Source organism: Gymnogyps californianus, chromosome 3, assembly GCF_018139145.2.
Source record: "Gymnogyps californianus isolate 813 chromosome 3, ASM1813914v2, whole genome shotgun sequence".
In the NCBI taxonomy this organism is placed as follows: domain Eukaryota; kingdom Metazoa; phylum Chordata; class Aves; order Accipitriformes; family Cathartidae; genus Gymnogyps; species Gymnogyps californianus.
In genome coordinates, this window is record NC_059473.1 from 35,971,209 (window position 1) to 35,998,746 (window position 27,538).

General features: G+C 38.0%; 1 protein-coding gene across 1 annotated transcript in view; it reads right to left on the reverse strand.

Moving 5' to 3' along the window:
* The window catches only part of LTBP1 (latent transforming growth factor beta binding protein 1), a 185,897-nt gene that overhangs the window by 72,962 nt on the left and 85,397 nt on the right, over positions 1–27,538 (reverse strand). Inside the window, exons 6-8 of the mRNA XM_050895158.1 lie at positions 20,593–20,817; positions 16,852–17,129; positions 4,843–4,945 (exon numbers count right to left, since the gene is read on the reverse strand). Coding sequence (XP_050751115.1) covers positions 4,843–4,945; positions 16,852–17,129; positions 20,593–20,817 — 606 coding nt within the window. The remainder of the gene's footprint in view (positions 1–4,842; positions 4,946–16,851; positions 17,130–20,592; positions 20,818–27,538) is intronic.

Below are 27,538 nucleotides of genomic sequence, written 5' to 3' on the forward strand. Positions count from 1 at the left end.
AAGCCCAGTACTTTATTAAACATATAGGACTAAACTTTTGGCACTATGATCACACAAGTGCCTTTAATAAAAGTCAAGAGAGTTTTTCATAATTTGAATGCTACAACAGAGATACCTTACATTTGGTCAGTCTTTTGTTTTCTTTTAAGTGTGTTCTAAATGTTCAGCAGGCCCCCCCCCCCAAAATCAAACACATTACTTTCCATCTTTACTGTATATAAACTGTCAAATAAGACAGAACAACTGAGTGAGAAAATGTTTTCAATTGGCTTCACTTCACATATAATGCCTGAATTGCACATTTATCCCTGCAGCTTATTTTAAAACTGGTAACTGGTTGACTATAAGGGTGGGAAAAAAGAGAGAGAAAAAAAAAAAAGAAGAATTATTTTCATTAGTTCTAAAGCTTTTCCCATTCTTTGGAAAAATTTAAGTGATCATCTTGAGTAGCAGTTTTTGGTGTGAGATAGTTTTATTTCAAATTGCTGTGAATTATTTAAAATAATTGCTTAATTAGAACATTAAGATTCTCCTTAGAGATTGCTTAAAGTGATAAAATGGTAAACACAAAAATAGTACGGGTCAAAATACAGCAACAATGTTCTTACAGTTTTGAACACATACTTTTCCATCTTTACATTGATTACAACCATTTTAACACAAATTAAAATTTGAAAATTTCTTCTCTCACCATAAAGTGGCAGCTACACATTTATTTTCAAGGCAGCTCCAATCTTTTCACAGTGTTAATATTAAAAACAGTTGAAATTTAAGGTTAGATTTTCAACAGTGCAATGCATTAGCCTATTCCTGGTCCCCAAAAATGTCAATGGAACTCCTAATGCTCATGTTGGCAGAGTCAGATTCATAATTGCACTGATTATGTCCTAACTTGTCTGTGTTTGCCATTACAGACCTGATTCAATTCACACTAAAACCAAGAGAGTCTCTAACTTTTTGTGGGCAGGAATGGTACCCTGCAGTACAGCCTGGTGGAGGAAAACAGAGGGAGAGCAGAGCTCTTTCAGTTGTAGATGAGACCAGCCCATAAGCTATGCCAGGCCTTTTCCAGTGCTGCAATGCATTTTCCCTTCCAGGGTGACTCAGCTGCTCTAGAAAGTGCAGTGGTGGAGTGAGGTCAGAGATTTTAACTTCTCCCTCCCTCTTCATCCTCCTACTCCCACACTGAACAGGAAACAGCGGCTTACTAGCAGCTGTTTTCTTCCTTCTACAGAGAGCATCAACGTAAGCAGGTTGCAGTAGAGTAAGGAGCTTGTTCAGTGAAGGCTAGTGATCCGTGTGGGAGCTGGATGGAGTCCTACATTACTTACCCTTTACTCACTTAGACAACCCGTTTGTAATTATTAACTGTTAGCAAGAAGCTAACAATCATAATGTTCCCCACGTAACACAGAAATGCACTTTGTCTTAAAAGTTGTCTTCTGTAGAAGCCCTCAAAAATGGAGATCTGTTCCAAAATTTCTTCTTTTGTTTTTCAGTAATACTGAATAACCCGTAAACTTACAGACATAGGAGCTGTCTCAGGCCAAGGCACTTGACTTTGCAACAAGACAGAAGCCCTGACTGAACAGTGGCTATTACCCAAAATACGCAAATACATCTTTACAAAATGACAAAGCCCTAGTTAAGCTCATGGGAACAAGACACACACAAACTTACATACATCCTTAAGTAGTTGACTGAAGAGAGAAGAAAAGTGCCTGCTAATGGGACTGAAGTATATGCTTAAATATTTTGCTGAAGTGGGTTTTGCAGAAGATCACGTTAAATGCAACCTCATTACCTATTATTATAAAAACAGGTCAATCTTAACCAAAGTTTATGAAGCATAAAACTATAAAAGCAAAAGGAAGTCTGTTTGCTTCAAAAAGTCTACAACAAAAAGGGTAATACCAGTTTAGTGAAGTATCAGAACAGGTCAAAATTATATGGGACTAATGTGGGACTAACTTTGCCTGCTGAGACACTACCATGTACATCACTTAACTGATAACTTATTAATAATTTACTTGACTCCCAAGTTTTTCCATCCAATATCATATACATATAAATATATATATTATATATATATCATATAATATATATAAAAATATATATGCATACTCTTTTTACCACTGAAACATTCTCATTCTTGTAAAAAAAAAAAAAACAAACCAAACTTGATGAAATAGAAATCCTTAAGCAGCCACTCCACACTTTCATTAAATCTTATCATAAATTTACATTTATCTTTGGAAATTGTTTGCTCTACAGAAGCATAACACTTTGATACTGACTTGAGGCTTAATTTGACACCTATGCCCAAAGGACACTTAGGCCCAGATCCAAAATAGATTTGAAAGTTCAAGTTATGTGCCTAAGTTCAAGCTGAACATCTATAAAACTCTAAGATGCTGTAAGACCACTTAAACTCCTGCAACACTCCGAATTTATCACCTTAAGTTCTTAGAAATCTGAAAACTCACCATTTGCACCCATGCAGAATTGCCGTAAGTCATGGCATGATTGAACACCATCATGCTTAACTCTTTCCTAAATCAAATCTAGACTACGAAAATACATATACCTCTACCAAAGCTTCCTGACAGATTCAGTGAATATTCTTTGAAGCATACAGCTACCAAATCATACTCTTGATATAATGTAGTGGTAGATGACACTGTATTTTAATCTGGAGAAACCAGACAGTGCACCCGTCTTCTCCTCCCTTCTTAAAATACTAACGTACAGTGAGAGCTCCCACCTAGAAAGATGAGAAATGTATCCCATTATGTCTAGGAGACACAAACCCTTACTTTCCAGGAATGCTTTAATCACAAGAACAGGATTATTCCAAGTGGCAACATTCTCTGTCTCCTCTTGAAATCATGCAGTTACATTAAAAAAAACCAATTCCAGATTGAGCCAGAAAGCAGGAGTGAGCATGACTCATACCATAAGTAATTAAGGACACTGGGAAAGAGACAGGGTTCCCAGTCCTGTTCCAAGAATTGTTTCTACATTTTATGGGTTAGGGCATCTCCTCATAGGTATAAAATGTAGATTAGAAATTCTTCTGGCAGATAAAGGAACTCTGAATTGTCCCATCTTAAGCAAGTGTGCCAGCCATTAAGCTTTTATTATAAAAGGACAGTGTTCATCTCATTAGCATTTCAAAAAAATTATTCTTACTCAGTGCTTTGAAAAAAGGGTGGTACCCTAAAACCTTCAGGAGAGGTTTTAGCGTGACCTCAGGCACTTCTCTGTACCCACCTAGGAAGCATCTGGGGACCAGGATTTCGGACATGGTTTGTCCCAGTGTTTCCCTGTTTGTTTGCTCTTAACATCATGCCGAGCATGTTGGCTTTAAGCAGCTGCCTGATCAACACGTCATCCGTTGTGGATTCCAGGCTGAGACAACTAGTGTTTTACCTGAGCTATGAAGAACTAGCAAATGAGCTTCTCTTTGAACCAGGCACCAAGAATCTGTACTAGTAGTTCCAACCAGTTTTTGGTTGAAGCACATTTTGTGATTTTTCTCATGGCACACCTACATCCACTAAGCAACATTCTGTACACCCACATGCTTCTGATGAACAAGACTTTCAGTTGTAGTTAAATTGCTACTTCTTTGGAGAAAGCTACAAAATCAGGACACATTTCACAATTCATACACCAATACAGAATGCATGTCTCTGTTAGAAACTATTTATGTGCTACCAGAATAAAAATTTAGACACCCGAGTCTTTTATTAACTATGGCCCTCAAAGACCCAAGGAGGCTCTCTTTTGGAAGCACATCAGAAGATAAACATACTGCAAAACACAAAATTTAAATGCTTCATAAACTAGCAGATCAGACTGAGTCAGCATAAATTTCTGTCAGACTCTCCTGTGGAAGGAGAAGTAGGAGTAACAGCAGGTTTTCTGCTGGAATTGTATTTATATCCACATTAAGAGTTGTGGACAAAAACATGCTTCCAAAAAAATCAAACACTGAACATGTTCCCAGCATTGCTATCTGTACGAATAACAGGGGCCTAGGAGACCTAGATAAGAATGACTGCAACTCCCTGCACTATTGTTGGCCCACTAAATGCAGGTCCACTCCATCTGCAAAACAGAGATGACATTATCTTTTCTCATCTTTCATTTAGTGATGAAAATATGACATGATAGAGAAGTATTACTATTCCTGTGCAACAATAGTGTAATTCACAAAAAGTTCAAGAGACTAGCTTCACCTATCAAGCAAATAATTTGAAATTTCTTTCTCATTATAATATGATGTCAAATCATAACACAACAGTGAAGAAAGTCTTTGTCATTGCCTAATTGTTGAGGAAGATATTTCAAAAACAGAGCAAAAAAAATATAACTGACAATTTAGAGCCTGGAAAACTTTGGCTCCAAACTTGAAAGTTCATCTGCAGTCCCAAGAGGTCACTGCATTCTCTCCAAGCAGTAACTGGCGCCTCTATAATTTAACATTTCTGTGCCAACTTTTAAAAAAATAAATCCAGCTGGAAGAGGCAAGATGATTCAAGTCATTATCTTTCCTGAACTGAGAAAACGCAACAGTGCGTCACTGACTTAACGGAGGAGGAAGGGGGAAAAAAACCCAACAATGTTAACTTTGCTGGCTGCACTGAGTGCCTGCATATTGTAAATCTGCTGGCATGCAGGAGAATTCCAGTTTCTGCAACCTGTCCCTAATCAAACCATAAGCATATTCTTCCCACTAGGTTCCCCCCCCCCGCCTCCCCCAAAAAGGAAAAATACTACTTGAGGGAAAAAAAAGCCATAAACTGATCCAGAGAATAACAACAAAATAGCACTTACACGGCTTCTTGGGACATTTCTGGCATTTGTTAAAACCCCAGGAAGTACCCACGGTTCCACAGCAGTCTTCTTGCTTGGAAAGGCCAGGAAGTGCTTTGCCACACTGGAATAGTCAGGTAAAGAATAGTCTGGTTAGTGATACTATATGACACTCACTTCTAGTACGATGTTCTTTTTCAGTCCTCTTGGGTCAACCTCTTGCTGAGACACTGAAGATTCACTGGAGCTCTTAGCTGAACTTAAATAGTGCCCATGCATTGCAATGGCTCTCTACGCAGGCACGAGTAAATTAGTTGACATTATTATCTTCCTCTGTGTCAACTTGAAAAGAAGGAGAAAGAAACAGAAGAGAACAGTATGTCATAGGAATGAGTGAGTATATTTCCAAGGCAGTAACTCGCCACTGGCACCTATTCCATACATTTTTCCTCATAAAAACATGCTCATCCACTTTTTCAAAAGCTTTATAACTTATCTCAAATACCTTTCTAATTACTCTCAAGAAAGACAAAAAGTATGACTGATTTCTATAATGTTATTTCCTATTAAAAAGCCTCAACTTCCTGCCAACTTATGTTTAATGTTTATGACCACTTACCAAAAATTTCCAAATTATAATGACAGATTGTGCTGCCCAGATACTGAAGAAGATAACACAGGTAAGATGACTGAAGCCAAAGTTAGTGTTGTCTGTGTTATTCCAAACAAGTGTCTCTTTCCCCATGCCAATAATTAAATTAATCTTGCAATAATTTCTGAGGTCAATATTCCTTTTTTTTCCCCTGATCAAGAATATACTTATTATGCTTTTTATTAATAAGAATATTAATTTTTGGAAGGTTACAAGGTACTAGTTATGTTCTTGACTTCTGCAATTTTCTTCCATTTTGCATGGCAAAGAACGCTTAAATGTATTTCTGAGATGCAGACATTAAAAAAAAATACATCTAAACCTGTCAGGTATAAAATGGAAGTGCACAAAGCACAAGAGAAGTGCACAACAGCTGCACTTAGTAACACTTTCAAAGCAAATGCTGATATAAATAGGCACTGCAGCAAACAATTCAAATGTGCTGAAGTGTGAACCCTCAGTACGGAGTGAATAGACCTTCCCTAATCTAACTTTCCTTCCTGACAGCATATAAACCTCTGACCCAAATGCTCACTGCCGCTTAGCTTTCAGCTCAAGATAGCTGGCTCATCCTATGGCACAGGCTGTGGCCTTGTGGTTGCTTTCACTTTGGCTGGTAACCCAGTCACTCTGCAGTGGGGATGCATGCTGAATGCACAGGCACTCACGGCTTCCTCCAACCTTCCCAAAATTTTTCCATTGTGCTCTTAATCATACTGACACCCATGAGTCAATGATGTTTCTGAAGTACAGAGTTACCCTGTGTAGCTTCACAGTGTGACTACTAACAGGATAGCAGGCCACCCCACAACGTCAGGGCTCTGACTCATCAGAGGGTGCCCTCCTTGCATAGGGAGGGCTGGCAAGGCATCATCCCAGCCATCCTCTCTGCCTCTTTTTCACAGATACTGCCCAGGTACCTCCTGAAATATCTCAGCAACAAATTAAAAGCAGCACCAGTTCACCATTTATATATCAAACCGTAATGTGCAACCTGCAGCAGCTCAGCATTTGCTGCATGTGAAGCTTAGACATCTGTCAAGGCATGTGTGAGCAGCTGGGAGCATCCTCTGTCCCAGCGAAAGCCAGCCTCTCTTGTGAAATGGAGCTTTTAGCACCAGGGCAACTAGCAAAGTTACAGTGCACCTCTGCACATCACCCCTATATGGGGTAGCACCACTTGTGCTTTGAGCCTCATTTCAGGGTGATACATGAACAGCATAAAGAACAGAGTGGCCAAACAGGTTAAAAGAGACTGCTCCGTTATTGTGCAACTTTAGGAGTCTATTTTCACACTATCATCTGCAGAGAGTCTTGTGACAAATTTTCCCATGTTCCAAGGGGTGAGAAACAGCCCTCACGCCTGGATGGTATTTGGCTGTGTTAAAACAGTAAAGTATCTAAGCAAGTCCCACCTTTCAGATGCAGGCCCAGGCTTACACCATGTGAACACGTGTCTTTCAGTCTGTCTCGCACTCCCCTGGCTTGGGCACTGGCAGGATTAGTACAAGATTGACCATTCCTGATCAGTCAGTCAGAGTCTGTGGAGTTCTGTTTCCAGAAGCAACTCTCGGCCTGGCACTTCACAAAGGCCATCAAGATGCACAAACAGGGAATTCCGCACAACTCCCTCTGCTGCAGCAGCTTGGCTGTTTTCAAAACTGGAACTAGCTCTTTCAACTGCCTCTAGCTAGATGATATACAGATCTTGCTGTAGTTCCCAGAAGCTCAAAAATCTTTCAACTGGAGAGTACTCATAATGTCTCCTCCAAGCAGCTGCCCTAAAACCTTAGAGAATTCGTGTTACGTCTTTACACAATGATGGTTTCTCAACCCGCATTCCAGGTGAGCATGCTGGACATGCTGGAAGGACCATTTTACTTCATAATCACAGCTACTCAGTTTTACTTTATAATCATAGCTCCTCAATTTCTTTCCTAGAGCTGGGACTGCTTCTTCAAAGACAGAGAAGCCACTTACTAAAGTCGTATACTGTGGCTGTTATTGAGAGTCAGCTAAACCAATTTGCATTCGACTCTTCTCCCCACCTTGTGCCTCAGTTTTACTACTCTCCTCTCTCCAAAAAGAAGTGGGAGGAATCAAGGCTGGTGCTGTACCTCCCCTTATGATCTCAGAAATGGAGCATTTGGGCAGCAAGACACATTACCTAACACCCAGTATTCCTCTGCAAGGTCACAAGTCTCAAGGACACATCCCAGCAGCTCATGTGTGTCAAGGCAAGACTCCACTAACACGAGAGCCAACACACCATCATGAACTGGCCCTTTTTTTCTTTTTCCCCAGAATAGAAAAGGTGTCATTTAACAGTAGTAAATTAAAAGGATACAAAACAAAGAAAGGGGGGGGGGGGGGGGAAGGAGGAGGAAGATGGACTAAAGCCCACTTTTAGTTTAGGTGTGGTGCTACAGCATTTGCACTCTACTGAAAATCATGATCTCTGTGGTCATAACTTTTTCAAATTTCCATATAAAAATCATGAGCAAAAATAAGGATGCCAAAGTCTGAATCATCTGGCAACTGTAGTTTGTAGTCCTGTCAGTAAAAAACTGGCAATGATTAAAGCTGCTGCTCCCACTGCCTCTATGGTGAATTAAAGCTTGAAGAATCAATGATAATTTGGTTAATGTCCAGATCATTGTAGAAACCGGCCAGCAAGGAAAAGCAACTGCCACATGGGGCTCCTAGTGGTGTAAGATCTGTATAATTTTGGAGCTATGCATCAGAAAAAATGACTGCTCTGCAAAGTCGTAAGCCAAGCAGAAACAGAGAGTTCTTCTATGGCTAATAAACCCTGATTTCTCTGGTACATCTAATAGTGCTTCAGATACTTTCAACACTCATGGCACTGCACAAACTGTTTCCTAGCCAGCTACAGTTTCTTAAGATGCTCCTCCCTTTCACAAACCCTAAGCATCAATGAATTGAAGCTCTGTTTCTACGGGTCTCAAAAACTTTTAGGTAATTTCTATCCACTTCAAAAGTCTTACCCACTTCCTACTACTGAGAAGATCTCATTAGTTCTTCAGACAGTCTATTACAGTCTCTGAGTCACAAGTGACTGGAAAAGTCACTTGGGGGAATCCATAACTATTTTTAGTTTGTCTCACCATTCAAGACAACTCCAACACATAAATATGAGCCTAAAATAAGCAGGGAAGCTAAACACAAGCATACAGCTTGCACTATGCATGAAGATGATGCCATTCCCTAAGCTCAGGCTTACACTTTTCGATCCATCATCTGCACACATTTTAAACTAATCTAGCCTGTATTCCTGAGGGCTTCTGGAAAAGAGCACAGATTTTCATGAATGATACCTCTGTCACAAGCTTATGATTTGGAGATAATTCTTACTGGTTCAGAAGGGAAAGAAGTCATGAAGGATTGGTATAAAAGAGCTCAACTGTGCTGAAAGAGGCTCAGCAGTAGCAGCAGTATGAGGCACACATGGTACTGCTATAAAACAAAGTTCTTCCTGGGTAAAGCACTCACAGACACTGAAAGTATTGTTTCAAATCCACATATTTTTCCCCATGCGTGCCTGGGCTTCTATGCCAATATTTTATATAACTGAAGGAAGTACTGAATATTCCCACTGGTAGACTGAAATTCTGGCTGACCCTGTGCTGGTGCACAAAGGCCACCCCAAGCCACATCACCTCTTTGTTCCTCTGTCCAGACTCCAGCCTCTGCCCCATCTCCACAGTCTTGGAGCGTTAACAGTACTTGAGTTGTGCACTGCCACCAGGGTTTCATGTGTTTTCCAATGCCAGGGAGAAGGAAGGATTATATCCTCGAAATCCCTCTGCTAAGGCAGTAGAAGGAATTTATTCAGCTCCCTGCAAAGTGCGGTAGAGAGCCCAGTCTGGCAATTAGTCTCAGGGCAACCACAGAGGATTCTGGCCAAGGGACCACAACGTTTCCTGGGACTCCCACTCCTGTGTGACCCATCTACAAATCCCTGTCACAAGCTGTTAGTTAAAACCACAATACAGGCATAAATAAAGGAGTGTCACATGATTAACTATGATTGAAATTGATAGGTGCTTTGCCTGAGTTAATAGCTAATGACTCTGGGATTCAGCTCAAAAGACTGCATTTCACATACCACAATAGCAGAAGTGAATGGATACACTGTTTAACTTTCTGTAAACTATTCAACAGGCACAGACCTTGGATTGTTGCTTCTTTTTTTTTTTCCTATAGGCGTGACAAACAGAGTAAGAAACCTCAAACTTAATAAACCGTATTACTGAAACAATTAACAAACATACTTAATTAGCTTACTGACCAGCTGAATGACAGGTTGTTACAAATGAAGAGTATTATCCCATGTAGCACTGGCTCACTAACAGGCATTGTCTCATAAGCAGGGGAGAGAAACTTAAATACTTCCAGACTTTCTAAAAGAACTGGTAAAGAATTTGTTTTGGCTTAAGCAGAACATTCTTCATAGGCAAGTAAAAATTATCCAGCTTTCTTCTATTTGAGTAATTAAAACAATGTTTGGTGTTTTTGGTATCCGATACATCTTTAATCTTCTGATATTTCAGGGTATTGATCTTGCAAAGAATCTATTGCGAATGAAGCATTAATCCTGGAAATGAATCCACACTGATTTCTGACAGTCTATTTGTTTAAAAACTTCAGAAGCCAAACCATGAGCTTCAAGGAATTCCAGACAGTTATTTTATTTTATGAGATGGTATTTTTAAGACTATTCTAAAGAAAAAAGGTTTTAAAAGTGCTCTAAGAGAAAAAGTACCAGTATGAAGCACAGAATTTTACTTGTATCATTTTTTCAGCCTAAAGAATATAAACAGGGAAGTTCATTTCATACAGCTGTCAAAAAATGAAAATACCTGAGATTTACCTCCATAGGAAATGTTTTGTTAAATCTGAAGTTCAACAGGGATATTTATACAGTTGAATGAATAACTTCAACTGGCATAATACTACTGTCATCGCCTCCAGACTACATACACTATGATCATATTGCATACAGTAGTATCGGTATGTTAGGTTATGCATTAAGAGCTATCAACACATTTTGCTGCTCTGATTTCTAACTCAAAAACTTTGATGCTTTTGTTTACTATTTCCCATTGTGAAAAACTCATCAGTGATCTAAGCTCAGTTCCTAAAAACTTTATGTATATTCTCAAAGTTAAGTACCTGATCAGTGTATGCCCTTGTCTGAATCAAGTTAAGTAAATGCTTAATGGTTTGCAGTCAGAATCTTTATGATACGGTGTTAACAATTTCTGACCTTTTCCAGCTGCCACCTATCACTTGGCTTATTTTGTATTCTACCAAGTCTGACAGCAGAGAATGGTGTTGCTCAAACCAAAACAAATATTTCCTGTAAAAAACATTACTGAAACACAGTATTAAATAAACTATATCCATAGAAATTTATCCCACTAAAGGTGCTGATCAACTAACATCTGTTTATCAGACATACTTGTTATTTATCAGAACTAAGCAGCATTTGAAACACATTTGAACGCATATGTGAGCATTTTGATCACACTAAAAAATGGACAGCCCTCATAATTTTCAATAAAGTCTTTACTAGTGTTCACCATTAATGTTATTTAGCTTAATTTATTAAAAAAAAAATCTATCAAAAATACGCTTCTATTGTCTGCTATAGGTGGTATATTTTGTTTTTCTTTAATATGATTTTCCAAAGTATTATTATAATACACCAAATTTCACTTCACAATACCAGAACAACTCTAATTCAGGCATCCTCCTCAACAGAGCTGTAACAAGTACGGATCTTTTCTGCAACACCTTTCAAGGTACTTTGCAAGGGAAGCACAAAGCATCACTCAGCAAACAACTGACAAGTGAGGAGTGGAACATATCCCCCAAACACTGCAATCTGGAACTGACTCGAATTCAAAACACCCCAACAAAAAGGGGAGGTCAGAAGACAGTACATTTGAAATTCTTTCAGTGATCATTTTAGAGAGCAGTCCAGCTCCTTTCAGCAGTTACACCAGCACAACTGAGAGACAGTGAGGAGGAATGAACAAGCATGGGCAGACATGACTTCTTAGCCAGCTTCTCTTCTGGACATTTTGGCATGTTGCCTTCAGCCAGGTAAGCAACTTCAGTATCTGTGTCTCTTTAGAATAACAATTCTTTTTTATTTTGTTTTTAAATTATAGATGCTGAGATCACCAGAATTCTCCTTCAGTAAGACTGATACTCAAAAATATCTGCTGAAGAGAACAGCATTACTTGTGAATCTAGTCAGAAAGAGCCTGCTTTAGAGAAATTTGGAAATATCAGCTTCTCCAATTTCTTGCTGCTTTGCAAAAAATGCCTCCCTCTTTACAGTTAAGCAAAAAAGAGACCAAATCAATTTGGGGAAAAAAGACTTTTTTAGCCAAAATACTGAAATGCAGTAACCATAGGAAAACACATGAATGTACTTAGTAGACACTTCAAAGTTATCTTAGGGGGGAAAAAAAACGGTGCTTAATTATCTTTATATGAAATTTGACAGATAGTAGACATCTGCATTCTTTTCTTGATTTAAATGCAAAGTAATCATATGCAAAATTAAGAGGACTCGAGATTACCAACACAATCTTTAGTAGGTGCACCACTGACACTGTAGAAGTATTTTGGGAAATAAAAAGATATTCTGTGTCATAATAAAGGCATTTTTATTAGAATTAAAATGAAAAGCAGCTGAAGAGGACAAATTAAATAAGAGAAACATAATTTTCCTTATTTGCTAGACTTTTAAATAGGACTTAGAGAATCAGTGGTCTAAGATGACCGACTCCTTGGATTTCAGAAACACAGGACTACACGGCTGTAAAGGACCTTGCAGGACACCACGACCAGTCTCCAGCTTTTGAAGGCACCATAACATACAGTGCTCTCCAGAAATTTACTGTTCTCCATCTTAAGTGGGATTTTTGTTCTACTGCTTCCATTGTATCTGTTTCCCAACTTCCAACATCATGATTTTCTCAACATCATTTTCTATACAACAAGGTACAAGTTTAGGTAAAGGTTTGTTTCCTATATTTTTATGACAACAGTAAGTTTCTGGTCTGCAGCTTAACTGTTAGTTTATGATATACCCTGCAAAATTCTTTTTGGTACTAGGAGAGCATTTGATGAACCACAACTTTTGTATGCGACATATCATAGTAAGCTATCATGTAACATGGTAAGCTATCCTGGAGCAATCATCGTTAACATCTCCCAGAGGAGAAATAATTGCTAAGTGTTCCACTCAGAGAAAAGAGAGGCAGCCAGGAAAAGTGAATTGACTTGAGTAGAAAAGAGAGCCATCCAGAACACTATTTGCTGCTTATATTACTTTTTAAAAATTGAAATATTAATATTACTTTTATAGTTGCTCTTTCCACTTTATTTCCCAATGCTGAGGACACTTCAGAAAAGAGTCACAATTAAGCAACACATACATACATATGTATATGTATTTATGAAAACATACATCTTTATTTATCTATTCTAATTAAACTAGGAAATTTCATTCCTCTAGCCCCTCTCTCTCCTCCTGTCCTTCTAAGCTTGTAGACTGACATCTTTTCACACATCTTTTACTGCCATTTTCTCATGGTTGCTGCCTTTGGTTATAATCACTTATGATACTATAGACAACTAAGTGAATAGGAGGTCTAGAAGAATTTCTGTGTTGTTAATCAGGAGTGATAATGTCCTCCAAGCTTCAGTTCAGGGTGGCTCCAGTTGCTAACTTCAACAGTATGCACTCTGTTGGAAATACACTGCAGAAAATATGCCCTGGCTGTCTTGGGATTTGAGTATAGCAACTATCCTACTGGTTTTGCAGGACTACTGTTTTTGAATGAGATACATTAAAGGAATTTAACTAAGGTGGGGTGAGGAAGAATGTGTTGGGAGATGAAAAATACTCCACAGAAGGTTGTGAAAAAAACAAAGCATTAAAATCAGAGGACATGTAATTGAAGACCAGCTGAAATTCAAGGAAGAAGAAGGAGAGAACAAGAGACAGAGAGAAACATAGAATGGTAGAAGTTACACACACACAAAACAACAGTAGAGATTCTGATACTGGTTTTATCCTGTGCTTTTAGCCTGGACCAAAAGTAAGTTCAGCAAAGTCTTCGTTAACTTGGTTGATTTGCCTACAAGAGGCCACACACATACCCTTCCATCAATCTGCTCTATAGACAGTAAAGTCACCTCTGATCCCAGGATACTTAATAAAACATTTCTGAAGCCAAATACACAATCCACCCTGCAAAAAAATGTATAAACACTAATGATTGTTGAAAAAAGTACGGATATCAAAATTATCTGGTATAAACTCCAGAAAAGACTTGTAACACATTGCCACTAATAGGGAAAGCTCAGTTTAGCATCTCGTCTGAACAAATAAAGAGAACCCCCATATTTAGCAAAGCAAATATCAAAGAAACAGAAAACCAAATTCTTTTAGAATAGATCTACTTAAGAGTTTAAAAAAATTAAGTGTCTTTCCCAGTTCAAGGTATAGTTAACATACAAATAAATAATATGCATTGCTTGGCTGCAGGAAAAACATATTAACATTTCAGGTTCAAATTTGAAAGGTGAATGAGTCACTTAAATCTATATTTATGGCAAGGTCTTAAATGAATGCTCTACAAAATGCCACGCTACACCTCTAATTCTAAATTGAACCATTAAATTAAATAACAAAAGGCCTCTGAAACCCTTACTATGCTCTTCTCCATGACTGACACTGAAAGGATCAATGAAATTTGTAAAAAATGAGAACATGCATTATTCTGAATGAGGAGGCACTACCCTTTCTTGAGAACACTGCAAAGACACATTTTTCCAGGGGAATACTGAAAAAAACATTACAAAAACATTACAACAATTGGAGACTGAGCATTTAGTAGGATTCCAAGTCAGGCATGAGGGCAAAGCAAGCATCTTTTCCCTTGATGAGTAAGCTTTAGTTTTAAAACCATTGTAATGTGAGGGGCATGCATAGGACACTGAAAGTTTTGGCTATGTCATTTGAAATACCTCACTCATGCATGCAGCAGAAAGAACAGACAGGAAATTGATCAAGCGTAAGAGGTAAGAGATAAAAGATGCAGCACCCACTGACAAGTCTAAGATTGAGGAAGGAATTTTGTCTTCCCCTATATATGAGTGCAAATAGAAATACAAATAAATAATAAACAACTATTAATTATCATAATTATTTCCAGAATTTTATGATTGCACATTATAATGCCATGTTCGTTAGATCTCTCATTCTTAAGAAATACAGAGAAATGGTTGTTTGACACAGGCCCTGCTTCATTTTGTCATGTAAAATCCATGAACTTTCATTTGAACATGTGCTTCAACACTTGTCAAAGAACAAATTCAAGGTTTTACTATTCCTGAAACAGACAAGCACGAAGAGCTCATCAGTATAAATTAACACTGTGGATCCCAAATCAAGCATTCAACAATTAGTGAATACTAGCCTTTAACGTTCCATACGCAAACTTAACTCTGGTCTTCTAGAAACATTTTTGGGGCATGATGACATTTAAATTTACTTCTTCCATTGCATTTTTCACAATGAATTATTTTTACACACCCTCACATGATGGCCTAGCATGAGCGGGTTTTGGGATCTTTACTTCCACAGCAATGACTTCTGAAACTAGAGTTAATTATGTCACTAGTAGGAATGCTATAATACTCTGCAGAAGCCAGTCACTGAAAGGAAAAAAGAAAAATATTTTACAGGAAAAAAGTCAGTTCTTTGGAGCTGGCAGAGGATGACTGAGACTAAGGAACTGTGATTTCAGTTTGAGGTTCCAGAAGGTAACTGCTATTATTACCTTGGGATCTGCCACCTCCATTACCCTCACCCTGCTTCTGACTGCGTCCTGCTTCGGCTCCTGTCTGTTCCCCACCACTGATCCTCTCCAAAGCTCCTTGCCCTTCTGCGAGTGAGGTCTCTTCCCTCTTTTTTTTTTTGGGGGTGGGGTGGGGTGGTTGCTGCTTGGGAGCCATGAGAAAATTTCCTTGCTGTCAGTTCTAATGCTTGGCATCACAGCATTCACTGACAGCTAGAAGAAACACTTGTAAAGGACATTTTGCTCCAGTCCTGCATTTCAGGGATGACGGGTGCTGTCCCTTTGAGGGGAAGGCAGACCATGCTCTGTGCAGGTGAAATCTTTGGAGAATTTTGCTGCCAACATCTAACAAATGTTTGTGGAATATATTGGAAATAGATGTATTTTTAGATGCTTGAAAATGGGCTAACTTTGGGTGCATTTGGGTAACTTTGGGTTACTGGAAGGACCAAAGCAGAGTGACCTTTGTGATAAATTTAAGTTTCTACTTCAAAGCATACAGACAATCCAAATCTTCAATGAAATAGTTGTAAATTATTTTTTTAGCGTGAGTAAAACAACATATTCATTCTCTAACATCATCCCTCAAAACGAGTGATTTTTCTGAAACCTCCCACAAAATTTCAGCCTGAGGCATGCATTCAGCTTAAAAAAAAATTTGATCTGAAAAGTAAAATTTTGGCAAGGTGATAAGCAATAAATAACAGGGTCTTACTAACTTTCTTACAATCTCTTCACATATGCTTTTTTTCTCTCTCTGTATATTTACATATACATGCAAATATGCAAAAATGGTAATGCCGTGTCGCTTCTTAAAGTGCTTTCAAGAGCTGAAAGAAGATACGCAATTTTGAATAGTCATATGTAAAAACTGATGTGAACATATTATTTTAAACTGAACTAAGGTTTTAATGCTCTAGCAAACACTCAATTGGCTTTCATGATTTTTCTATCCCATGCAATGGTCACATTTCAACAGATTCAAAACATGAGCCTACAATACTGTAAAACATATGAAGTTGTTGAATAGGAATTTCAATGAAAACTGAAACTCCTTGAAAAACACTGGCTGTTGAGATACACGTGCAAAAAGACTCATTAAACCAAAGGACAGTATAAGCTTTGGAAGATGGTGTAACCTTAGTTGTTCAATCAAGAGAGACAGAGCTAGGACTTAAGTTATGGTTTTTTATTTGGAGAAACAGCTTATAAATGGAGAAGTTATGGCTAGAATAACTGAAATCAGAATGTCAGGGACACAAGTCCGCAGAAAATAATGACATTAGCTTGAAGGAGAGGGAGGTTCAGAAAAATGTTATTTTGCAAAAATTTTACATTCTCAAAATAATTTTCTTTTGGAAAAGAATGTCAAATGTGTCCTTTCCCAGCGATTGGTGAAAAATGTTTTCATTCTTTTATAATACTGTTTTAAAGCTACCTGTCTCAAAAGCCTTAGCAAACATTTCTTACCTGTGTCCCAATAGTCTCCTGGAAGCAGCGCCCAAGCTGAGTTTTAACTGAAACAGGAAACATATGAGGAATGGGTTGTTGATTTGTGTAAGTAGGATGTCCTTTCTGAGTCTTCTGATACGGAAGACCTTGGTAAGAGACCTGTGGATGTACTGGCTGAGGTACTTTTGCTTTTTGTCCTGTTGATGTGCTGTCAATTCTTGAAACTTGATGGATCTGAACAGAGGCTTCAGGGGGATGTTTCACATGGATATTCACTATGTTAGGAGGGAACTTCACTAAAATAATTGAAGGAAAAACATGTAAGAAAAACTGGTAATAAAATATGTCAAAAAAGATACCTTAGGCACCTCTAAGACATTTCTTTTCTGTACATTAGAATTTTTAGAGTGCCTTAAAGTGACTGAAATATAAATGAAGCCCAGATTTGGGGGTTAGAGGGAAGGCTGAAAGAACGCATAGAGTCACATTAACAAAGCAAGAAAATGAAAACTCTTCACACAGGAAAGAACGACATTATAGGATTGTAAAGACTGCTATATAAACATGGATGTCCAAATTGGCTGGTGTGACATTAATATTTGTGGTCATACTGTGTAATAAGAATCCCATTCAAAGTTCCAGAATTCAAACTCTACCGGGTTATTTTTGGATGTGTAGTAAGCTTTATTTTCTTTTTCAGATCCATCATCTTTCTCTGGAACACAGAAAAAGCTTCAGATTTCATCCCTTCACCTTTATATACCTGCCAAGTCCCAAGTTTGCCCCTGTAAGAGTTGCCAGCATCTCAACCATCTAAAATCACCACTCCCTTCGCTGAACTTTGAATTCAGGATTTGGCAGATAAAGAGGGAGGAAATGTTTTTCAGATACTTCCATTTTTAAATACAGTTGTAGTTTTAAGTCTGGGTATATAGATTGAGACCCTGCAGTCAACGTAATGTGCACAGAACTGTTTATGACCCTTAAGTCTCTTTTCATTGAAACACAAAATGCCCTTTAAACATGTAACTCAAAGTATTATTGAGAGGGGGAGGGCAGGAAGGAGAGGTGTGTAAAACGTTTTATAGTTTGTAAGCTGCATAACAAAGTTAACATTTACTGTGTCTGGCTGGGTCTCTCTCGTCGGCAAGTACTGCGCAGACTACTTGAGGCCAGTCAATCCATTAGATCTAACATCCCTTCCAAACGTCAAGAACCAACAAATATCATTTGATATAATTTCTCTATAATGCATACTGGATTGTTGAGTCTTCTGAATTGTCTCCTTGCCTCCAGGAGGCCAGACTGTTCTTTGGAACTTGATTGGGCATTTTCAGTTCTTATGTACAAATTTCAGCCTCACAGCTCCACTTCCCAGGAAGCATATTTCATTTATTTTAGCTGCTTTAAAATTATATTATTTTGTAGAAATTGCTTTTAGTTTTTCACATTATTTTCATTTCTCTAGGCACATTTTCAGTATTAATTGATCTCACTTAAGGAATTCCTTAAAAGAAACAAACTTATTTTTACTCTGCCCTGCATTGTTTCATTTATGAAAATCTTCAACATATTGCAGACAGAAACATCAGGAATAAGGTAGTAGAAAGTCAGCAAAATATGGCTGCAGGGCCTTAACGGCTCTTCAGATCTCGCCTGTAGCAGAAAACAAGCAAGCAAAATTTATGCTACATGAGTTCTGTTACAGGTAAACCCACAAGGAAAAGATTCAGTGTTACAAGGAGAAGCAGTAAGGCCCTTCTTAGGCTATTAGACTGGTTTTGCAGGGCAAGACAAGACAGCATAGTCTGACTGTGAAAAGCAGAAAACTCACTCCAACCTTCTATCATACATTTTTATGTATGAAAAGGGATCCCTTCAACTAGTTTCTCCAGCTGATAAATCTAAAAAACATATTAGCGCTCAAAAGAAATCACTGAATTGCTCCGCTTCAATCTATCAATCCACCTAGAGATGTTCAGAGGCTGAAAACATCAAATTTAGGCTGGTTCCTCCCATGTAGTATTATTACCACAATCCTCTCCAGGTCTTGGATCACTGCCTAGATGTGCCGATTAATTTTTATTTCTGCCAGCCGTTTCAGGATGAGTTGTTTTATTATTTCCTTGAAAGAAATGAAACATTCCTCTCTCTCCACAATCCAACATCCTCATTTGGGCATGGAAAGAGAAGAAAATGGTTCTGATGACGACTTGAGGCTCAGGAAAAAAATATGCAAGAAGCCAGACCCTTCAGCAATGAGAAACCTATTGTGGGTTTTAAGACAGCAACTCTAAATCTGAAAAACAACTGTCTTAAATATGTTTTTTTTATGGTCCACCATATTGTCTAAAATAATTTGATCTGGAATTAGAGAGTCACAGAAATAAATTGCTGTTCTGCTAAATGTTTAGGTAATTATATTCTCTTCTTCTCTCACTCCTCCCCCCCCCCCCCTTTCTTTTTTTTTTAGAGTCAGAAAAGTTCTGGGGAGCTTTAGGGACTAATACTCCAACATGTCAGTGGAAACTGTTTCCCAATGGACTGTGTGACAGTCCCTAGAGAACAAATCCATTGAAAAGACAGAGCAGATACTTCAAAGCGTTTACAAAATATTGTGTTTCCAGGAGGATACTGTCAACACTTACTTCACAGCTGTGTCCCTTTCTGAAAACAGAATTACTACATTAGATTATATTTATCACAAACATATAAATAGTTTGGCCTCTTTTAGAAAAGTTATTCAGGAACTAGTTGCCGACAACTGAGCCTCCTCACATCTTTCCCCCATATATTTTGGTTTTATTCAGAAGTAGCAATCTTGGAGAGGTAATTGTAAAATTACCCTCGACAAGAAAAATCAATCTGGCAATTCAAACAAACAAACAAAATTCACATTAATTCATATGGTGTGAAACTGAATTGCAGGGGTCTCTCCATATGGACAGGATCTCACCCAGATAAAATGCTACCTAGAGTCATAGGACACACAGGAAAAATTCAACACTTGAATGTCATCAGAACTTGTCACCTCACAAAAAAGCATTAGGGGAAACGGAAACCTGAAGCTGACTGAACTTTCTTTGACTGGGCAAAATTTGATTAACACGTCAGCTTTTCTTGTTTCTGATCCTCTGCCTTCTTCACAGCATTAGCAGTAGGAAATCCTTACAATTTTTTCCTATGATATTGTTATATGACCTGGAAAGAATGTTCTATTTAACTGAATCATATCATGGCCTATCTACATTAAAAAGTTCACCATAAAATTAACTTATAGGACTTTACCAAATGATATAACAAGGATAAACATGGATTGTATTTTTAGTTTTACATTAGATTTAAATTTTGTTATGTTGAAAAGCATCGTCTCTTCCCTCCACTAGTAACTATGGAATCACCTGCAACTTTCTATCTAGGTATACTGCAATTTATGGACTCTGTTCAGCCACAATCATCTCTTTTCGAACAGCTCTACACTCCTGGAAGAAGCCCTCTACATTATCCTTTGACTCTGCAATCTGCATCAAATTCCTCTGTAAAGTAAATTTACTTATAAACTCTTTTCAATAGCACTGTTCTTTCTTATTATTTCAGTCATTGAACAAAATACGTTCCAGTCATTCTGGTGAGCTCACGATTCAAGTTGTGGTGTCAAGATTCAAACTATGTAGACAGATCACTATCATTACTGGTTGGATACCCAAAATTAGTTAATAAAATCAATTCCAAAGGAAAAAATATCAAGAAAAAAGTTACCTTTTACACCTTGCTGTCCAGACATCGTCAGTGGTAAAGTATGAGTAGAGTGGATAATTTGTGATCCTACAGCCTTGTTCACCTGTTGTGGGTGATGGTACAGTTTTGGAGTACTGGCAGTCTGCACAGGGATCTGACAAAGTTTACCAGTGTAATTAGGAGGGCACTGGCATTTATCTCTAGAACTACACTGGCCTCCATTCATGCATGGAAGGTGGCAAATAACTGAAACGAAAACAGAAAGAAAAATTGTGTTAATGACTTCAGCTTTAGTATTATCTGACCACATATCACACAGAATTTGAGGGGGAAAGGAATAGGGCTGGGCCCCTTCGTTCTTCCAACATCTGAGGAATGACTATCTGTCTGACACGCGCTTTTAATTGCCTTGTGGCAGAACCACTTCCCTTCCCCTCCTTGTGACCTCTGCCTGGTTCGCACCTTCTTTCCATGACAAACACGGCAAGCACATTCTTCCCTTAGAAATCCCAGCTCTTTTATTTCATTATTCTATTAAGCAAGACACTAAATTAATACGGTGCCTGGCTGCACCTGTTATTCATACTTTGGTACAGGTGTTCTTATTTAGTCAGCCTCCCATTTCTGAAAATCCTGAACTACCTATACTTCTGTGGAAGATTGGGGAAAAACTCACCAAAAAGTAGACAGTACTGGGGATAAATTTTCCATTTTCACTGTAAGCCTTGGTTGTTCTCTGGAAAACCATGTCTTACTGAATATCAAGATTTTTGCTTAACATTTAACTCTCAGATAAAAGAAGCTAATTTGTATACCCACCCATGAAGATCATAAAAATATCGAGAGATTCTACTCAAATGATTTCAGAGACAAATTCCAAAGTATTAAAATATTTTAACTCCAATATACAGACAAAGGTAATTACTTCTGTGCCAGCTAGTACTTGCACATTTACAGCAATATAAATTATCAGATGAAACATGAAAAATGTTAACATTGAATGAAAAATATTTCTTAACTCAGCGATACAAACAGTAATAGGCATGGTTCAGCACTTTCTAAAAATATGATGTGGGACTTTATAATCAACCATAATATAGCTGAGCTGTCAACGTTTTCAAGAACTAAATGATGTAAAAACAACAGGAAAAATACCGTAAGTACAAACTAAGGTAATTTTTTCAGAAATCAAAGATTTTTGGAGAAATAGCATACAGTATCCATTTGTCAGCTTTAAGATAAGATTTTCACTGTAAAAATAAATAAATAAAACCCTAGACTTTACAGTAATTATGGCATTTTGCTGGATTGGTATTTCTCGGTCTATATTGAATTACAATAAAAATGAGAAACTGTAGATAATGCAAGGTAAGTGGGAACCTAGTGCTTATTATTCCAAGTGGTGTAATCTCTGGACAACCGCAGCCTATTGCTATTATTAATACCATAAAACGTCAGTATTGGAAAAGGAACCTGTGTGTTGTGTGTCGTAAGAAGACAAAGTAGGACACTCAGCAGCCCAAGGAGTTCCAACCCAGCTGCATAATTCACTTGGCCCAGGAAGAGTGCTCAAGAAATCACGCAATCAGCCTGGCTTGTCGCAGAGCACCCTCACATTGTATTGACAGGGTCTGGAATGGCGATGCCTGATCACCAGATAGGTCCACACACAAATGTAAACAGTCAGAATTGTTTTTCCACTCTGTTCTGCAAATGTATATTTAATATTTTTCTCATCTTATCTCATATTTTCATTTCATATAAACTGAGGGAAAGTACTTCAAGCTGTAGCAGTGTGCTAAAAGGCCTAATTGACTTCAGAAGGCTATCCACGCCAGTGCAGGCCTCACTTTTTTGGGTCCCAACGCTGTTGGGACTTTATCTGAGTGTATAAAAGACATCCTTACAGAACGGCTGTTACTTCAGGCCAAAATGAAGGATTTTTGACCCCAGTAGTAATTAAAGCATAACAGCTAGCTCTCTCTCTCTCTCTCTGGTACCATTTCTCCCTGAGCAGCCACAAATGAGCAGGTTTACTGTAATGGCGACAACATACAAAGAATTTTAGGTACTTGTAAAGATCTGCCTGAGCAAGGTTGAAAGATAAGGTAGTTTTCCTGCAAAAGTAACATCGCACAATGAAATAGTGTAAAATAGCGTTAAGGGGACAGCAATTTGCTGTTTGAAAGAAATACAGTGAAACAAATGCAAACAGAAATAATCTCACTGAGGAATTCCTTGAGTGCAAGAAGCCTATCCCATAGGCTTTCTTCCCGCCCTCTCCGGCCTCGAGGCAACAAGGTAACGTGCAAAATCCAGCTTTTAAAAAATATACGCAGTATTTTCACCAAAATAAATTAATTTCTTCCAAGCTCCTGTTCCTATAAAGCAGTCAGCGTCTGGAAGGCCATGTCACATGGGTATCTCTGCATTACAGGGTGCTCTTCAGGCTTTCCTCTCCTGCAGGAGCCCGCTGGATAACAAACGGGCACATGAAAAGCTTTGCTTTCAAGCAAGCAAAAGTTCATGCTAAAAATACTTGGAAGGAAGATACCAATCGAAAAGAGTTCATTCATGTCCCTTTTCATAACTGTTTGCTGCGGATATTCACACAAATATCTTGTGCAAATAAGTGCAAAAAAATGCCACTGAAAGGTCTAATATGAGGTAAATAATGAAGAATGTTTAATGTCTCAGTATTTACATACAACAGAAAATAAAAATTCCAAGCTGCCCACATTATCATGTGGTGCAAATCACTCAGTCAATTGATTTATGTACAGACATATTGATTTACACCTCTTGAAGGTCTGGCCTAATGTATGAGGAATTAATTTTAAATGAGAATACATTAAATCTATTCTGAGAATACAGAATTCTGTAATAAAAAAATTAAAAATTCTGAAATATACCATTGTAAGTTTTACTCAGTCATGTAAAAACAAATAAGATGTGATCACCAGGCTAAACTGAAAACTTGATAATCTCAAATGGCAAATATTATGAGAACAGAAGAATGAAACACGTTGAAATAAAATATCTGATAATTTTAAATAGGTATAATAAGCACACACACATACTAATTGCGGTGTTTCCTCAGGTAGTTTATGGCCAGGAGAAAGGGCTACATTTGATTATGACACTGGTGCTGGAAATCACAGGCACACAACTTCACCAGAGATAGAATTACACACAGACCATTTGAGAAAAGTGAGCTGAAGGGGGGTAAGCCTCTGAAAAGGCAGAGGAAGGAAATGCTACTTTTCCTCGACAAGGCTCTGGGAATCTCAGGTTAACAAAGACCAAAGGGCCCTGGGGAAAGGACCACTTAAGATAGGAACAGGATATAAAGCCAGGGTATGTTTGAACAGCTCAACTTCTGATTAAAGTTTTTTGCTTTGTTTTGTTTTGTCATTGAGGTTAAAGAACTTAAACAGAGTGGCTTAACACTGCCAGAAGCATGGGGGACATTCCCGACAAAAACCAGACCCGTGCATTAGGAGAGACCATTAGAAGATGCTGGGTTTGCACGTATGTCCACAACTGGCATTCAGACAAAGGGCACACTGGAGCCTGATTCTCACTGGGCTGTTGCCATTTCCTCTGAAAAGGAAAAAAAAAAGGAAATAAAAATATCCATTACGGTGTGAAACCCTCTAGCTGCTTGGAGCCTGATAAAAATGTGGAGATAGGTCTGCACAAGACGACAAGAAATTTCAGTTCACACATGGATATCTTACAAACAAAACAAAGAAAGTATTAATGGACCTAAGAAAGGCAACAAATTCCTCACTCAGATCTGCTGCAAGCCAAGTCTCTCAACTATCTCTTAAGGATCAGTCAACATAGGATTGAACAAATTTAACAATTTCTTAATATAAGTGAACATCCATCCTTTAGAAATGTAGAGACAGGTTTAAGGAATTACAAACATTTGAAGTATCTTCTCATCCTTGGACAATTAATTGGTCATAACAAGCTTTGATTTCTCTGGCATCCAAAGGCCTTAATTCCCCCCAGCCTGACACAGCTTGGTGGGTATCACTGTTCAAAATGAGCCAAGCAGACAAGGTGCATCGAGATGCCGCCACAGGGATTCTCTGAAAGGCTGAATGCATAGAAAAAGGAGAACATTTGCAACAGAAAACCTGATAAAGCTGCCACAGCTATGGGTTGGAAACACAAGAATAGGGCATGAAATCATCAACAAAAAAGCTAGGAAACCACTATTATACAGTTTGTCCATGTAATTACATCATCTAATTTGTTTTCAAGATATCAAACAAACTTTGAACAGCTCCAGATAAACTAATCAAGTCCGAATGTTTTCATTTAATCAAAATAATGTGTAACAAAACAAATTCCAAGCATCTAAATCCTCCTAATCCTTAAGAAATAGCCCACGCTTACCCAAACAAGCCCTTAGGATGGATGGAAACTCCCCTCCTGTAACACATGTTGAAGAAAACGAAGATGGGCTTTGAAATGTTCCTCATCTGACTCTCCAAATTCCTTTTCTTTTACACCTCAGTGAACATGCAAGTTTCTGTCTCACTTTCCCTCACCACTCTTTGCCTTTTCTACTTACACACTATCAACTATTCAAGTGTAAGCACTATTCAATTACAGCAACAGGCTCTCCAAGGAAAACCTTAAACTGCTCATTAGATTACAGTATTTCCACTGGATGCATCACGAATCAGCAGATTAATTTTGTCTCTGAGTACTACACAGTTATCCAGCATTACTACATGCCCCACAGCTGTTCGGGCATCTTTCATCCATGCTGTTACTAAGCACACAGAAAGTGCAGGGACTAGCACACAGTTCTACCAAACACAATTTTTCACAGGAAAGAAGAAATGGCATTCACTGAGGGGAAGCACTGCCGTATGCAACATTCTTGTAATGTAGTGCCTCCAAACACCATATGTTTCAGGTAAAAGTTGAAACCCAGAGGTGCTATATATAGATCTGCGCAATCGCTCCAAACTTATTTCTACTTTCTAATTGCAGAAACTCTAACAGTAACTCACAAAAGGCACAGAGGCATGAGCTACAGTAATGATGTTATCCTCCAGTTTAGACTCTTCCCTATTCCCCTACTTTTTTTTTCCCCACGTCTTTCTTGTTGTCCTTCAATTTTCTAACTACTTCATCCTAAACAGTTTTATCTTCAGATTCCTGGTTGTAATTCAGAGGTGTTATGTAAAGAAGTTGCAAGTTAAGTAACCAAATAATTAATTTATTTTTTTAAAGTAAGATTATCTTTATATTACAAACTTGTGCTTTGGGGAGCAGAGGGAGAAAAGAAACGAAGCTTTAAGTGGCCTTGATTTAATAGTGTAACACCTCTACATTCACCTCTGAATTTATCCTAACGTTTGTATTTTGACAACTTTTAAGAGAAACATTCTATTGCAACAACCAAACACAATTTTTAAAAGTAAATCTGATGATGAGAGCTCCAGAGGCAGATGAAAAATGCTCTTTTCTGCTCACCACTGAAAACAGGAAAGTGATGCCCTGCTCACCACTGAAAACAGGAAAGTGATGCCCTGCTCATGTGAGTAGCCTAGTTACCACCCACAAATCCCTTGCTACGTACCCCTGCTATTCACTGATCCAAACAGTGAGGACAGCACCAGATTTGGTTCCAGACATAAGCAATCCTGTAGAAATGGCTACTCTCTGCTGCTGCTGAGAGAGCAGTCAGGGTATGTGACAAATGGCAGTACTGCGTGGGGGATGAGCCTCCCTGTCACAGCACTTTTTAATGAAATCCCCAGTATTCAACAAGAAGGGAAAAATGTTTTGAGGCTCTCCTGTGGTTTCCTTTGTGGAATGCAATCTTGTGCATAAACAATGACTTAAGTATAAGGCAAGAACTCATGTAGATTAATACCCTGTAATATGCATAATAACATGCAATTATATTTTGAAAGAGGTTCATAAAAGTAAGAATGTTGCTGGAAAATCACTACAGGAAAGGTGGGCAGAACAACAGTGCACATTTTCTCAGTTGGGTATGCCAACAAGATAGAAAGTAAAAGATACAATGAAAGAGTTGTCATATAGAAATCTCTGTAGTAAATAGTTTCATTTGGTTTATTACTAGTTTAAATAGTTTTAAACTAGTTTCCACAAATATAGATTCCCTCGAAATAGCATGGATTTAAACACGTAATATTTTTACAATGAATAATTGTAAATTAGTAGGAATGACAGACAATAGAACAGTATAGGTAAGGGGCATACTTCAAAGAACATCTTTACTTCAAAGTACATTTCTTTATTATTGGAGGCTGTTTTTATCAGACTTGATGAATACCATTTGTGAATAAGAACACCAAAATCTAGTTTGTTTATATACTCCCAGGATTTTGTTTCTCCTTATTCTGTGCTTCTATAGTTACAACTATCATCAACATAATATATTCAAAGCTGTTATGCACGTTCCTTTCCATATGAACTCCAAAGTCTTAATCTTGTGAAAAAATGCAGTAGTCACTTCAGTGGGTGCATTAACATTCACAATTGTTCAGTGAGAAAGAAATAAAACCAAAAATATTCAGAAGTAGAAAAAACCTACTTTATGCCATTCAAGGTGATATGTTCCATTATGCCAGACTCCTGACCAGAAAGTGATACAGAGGAACTATATCAAATGTGGTCCCTTATACTGTCACCTTCACACTGCTTATCAGTAGATGTGTAAATATTATAACAAGGATCTTATCAAACAAATTTTTACTCTGAATGCTGCAATACATTAATAGAAATCATCCTAAAAGGCTGAACATGATACTGAAGGCACTTCAGATGTTTCCTCTGGAAAGAAATAAGATCTGCAACACTGCAGGGAAAAATTCAAACATTAGGTCCTCAAACCTAATGGTATGATAAGAGGAAATATGCAGCTACTAAACCGGGTTCTCAGCTATTGTGAATTAACATGGTCACTGAC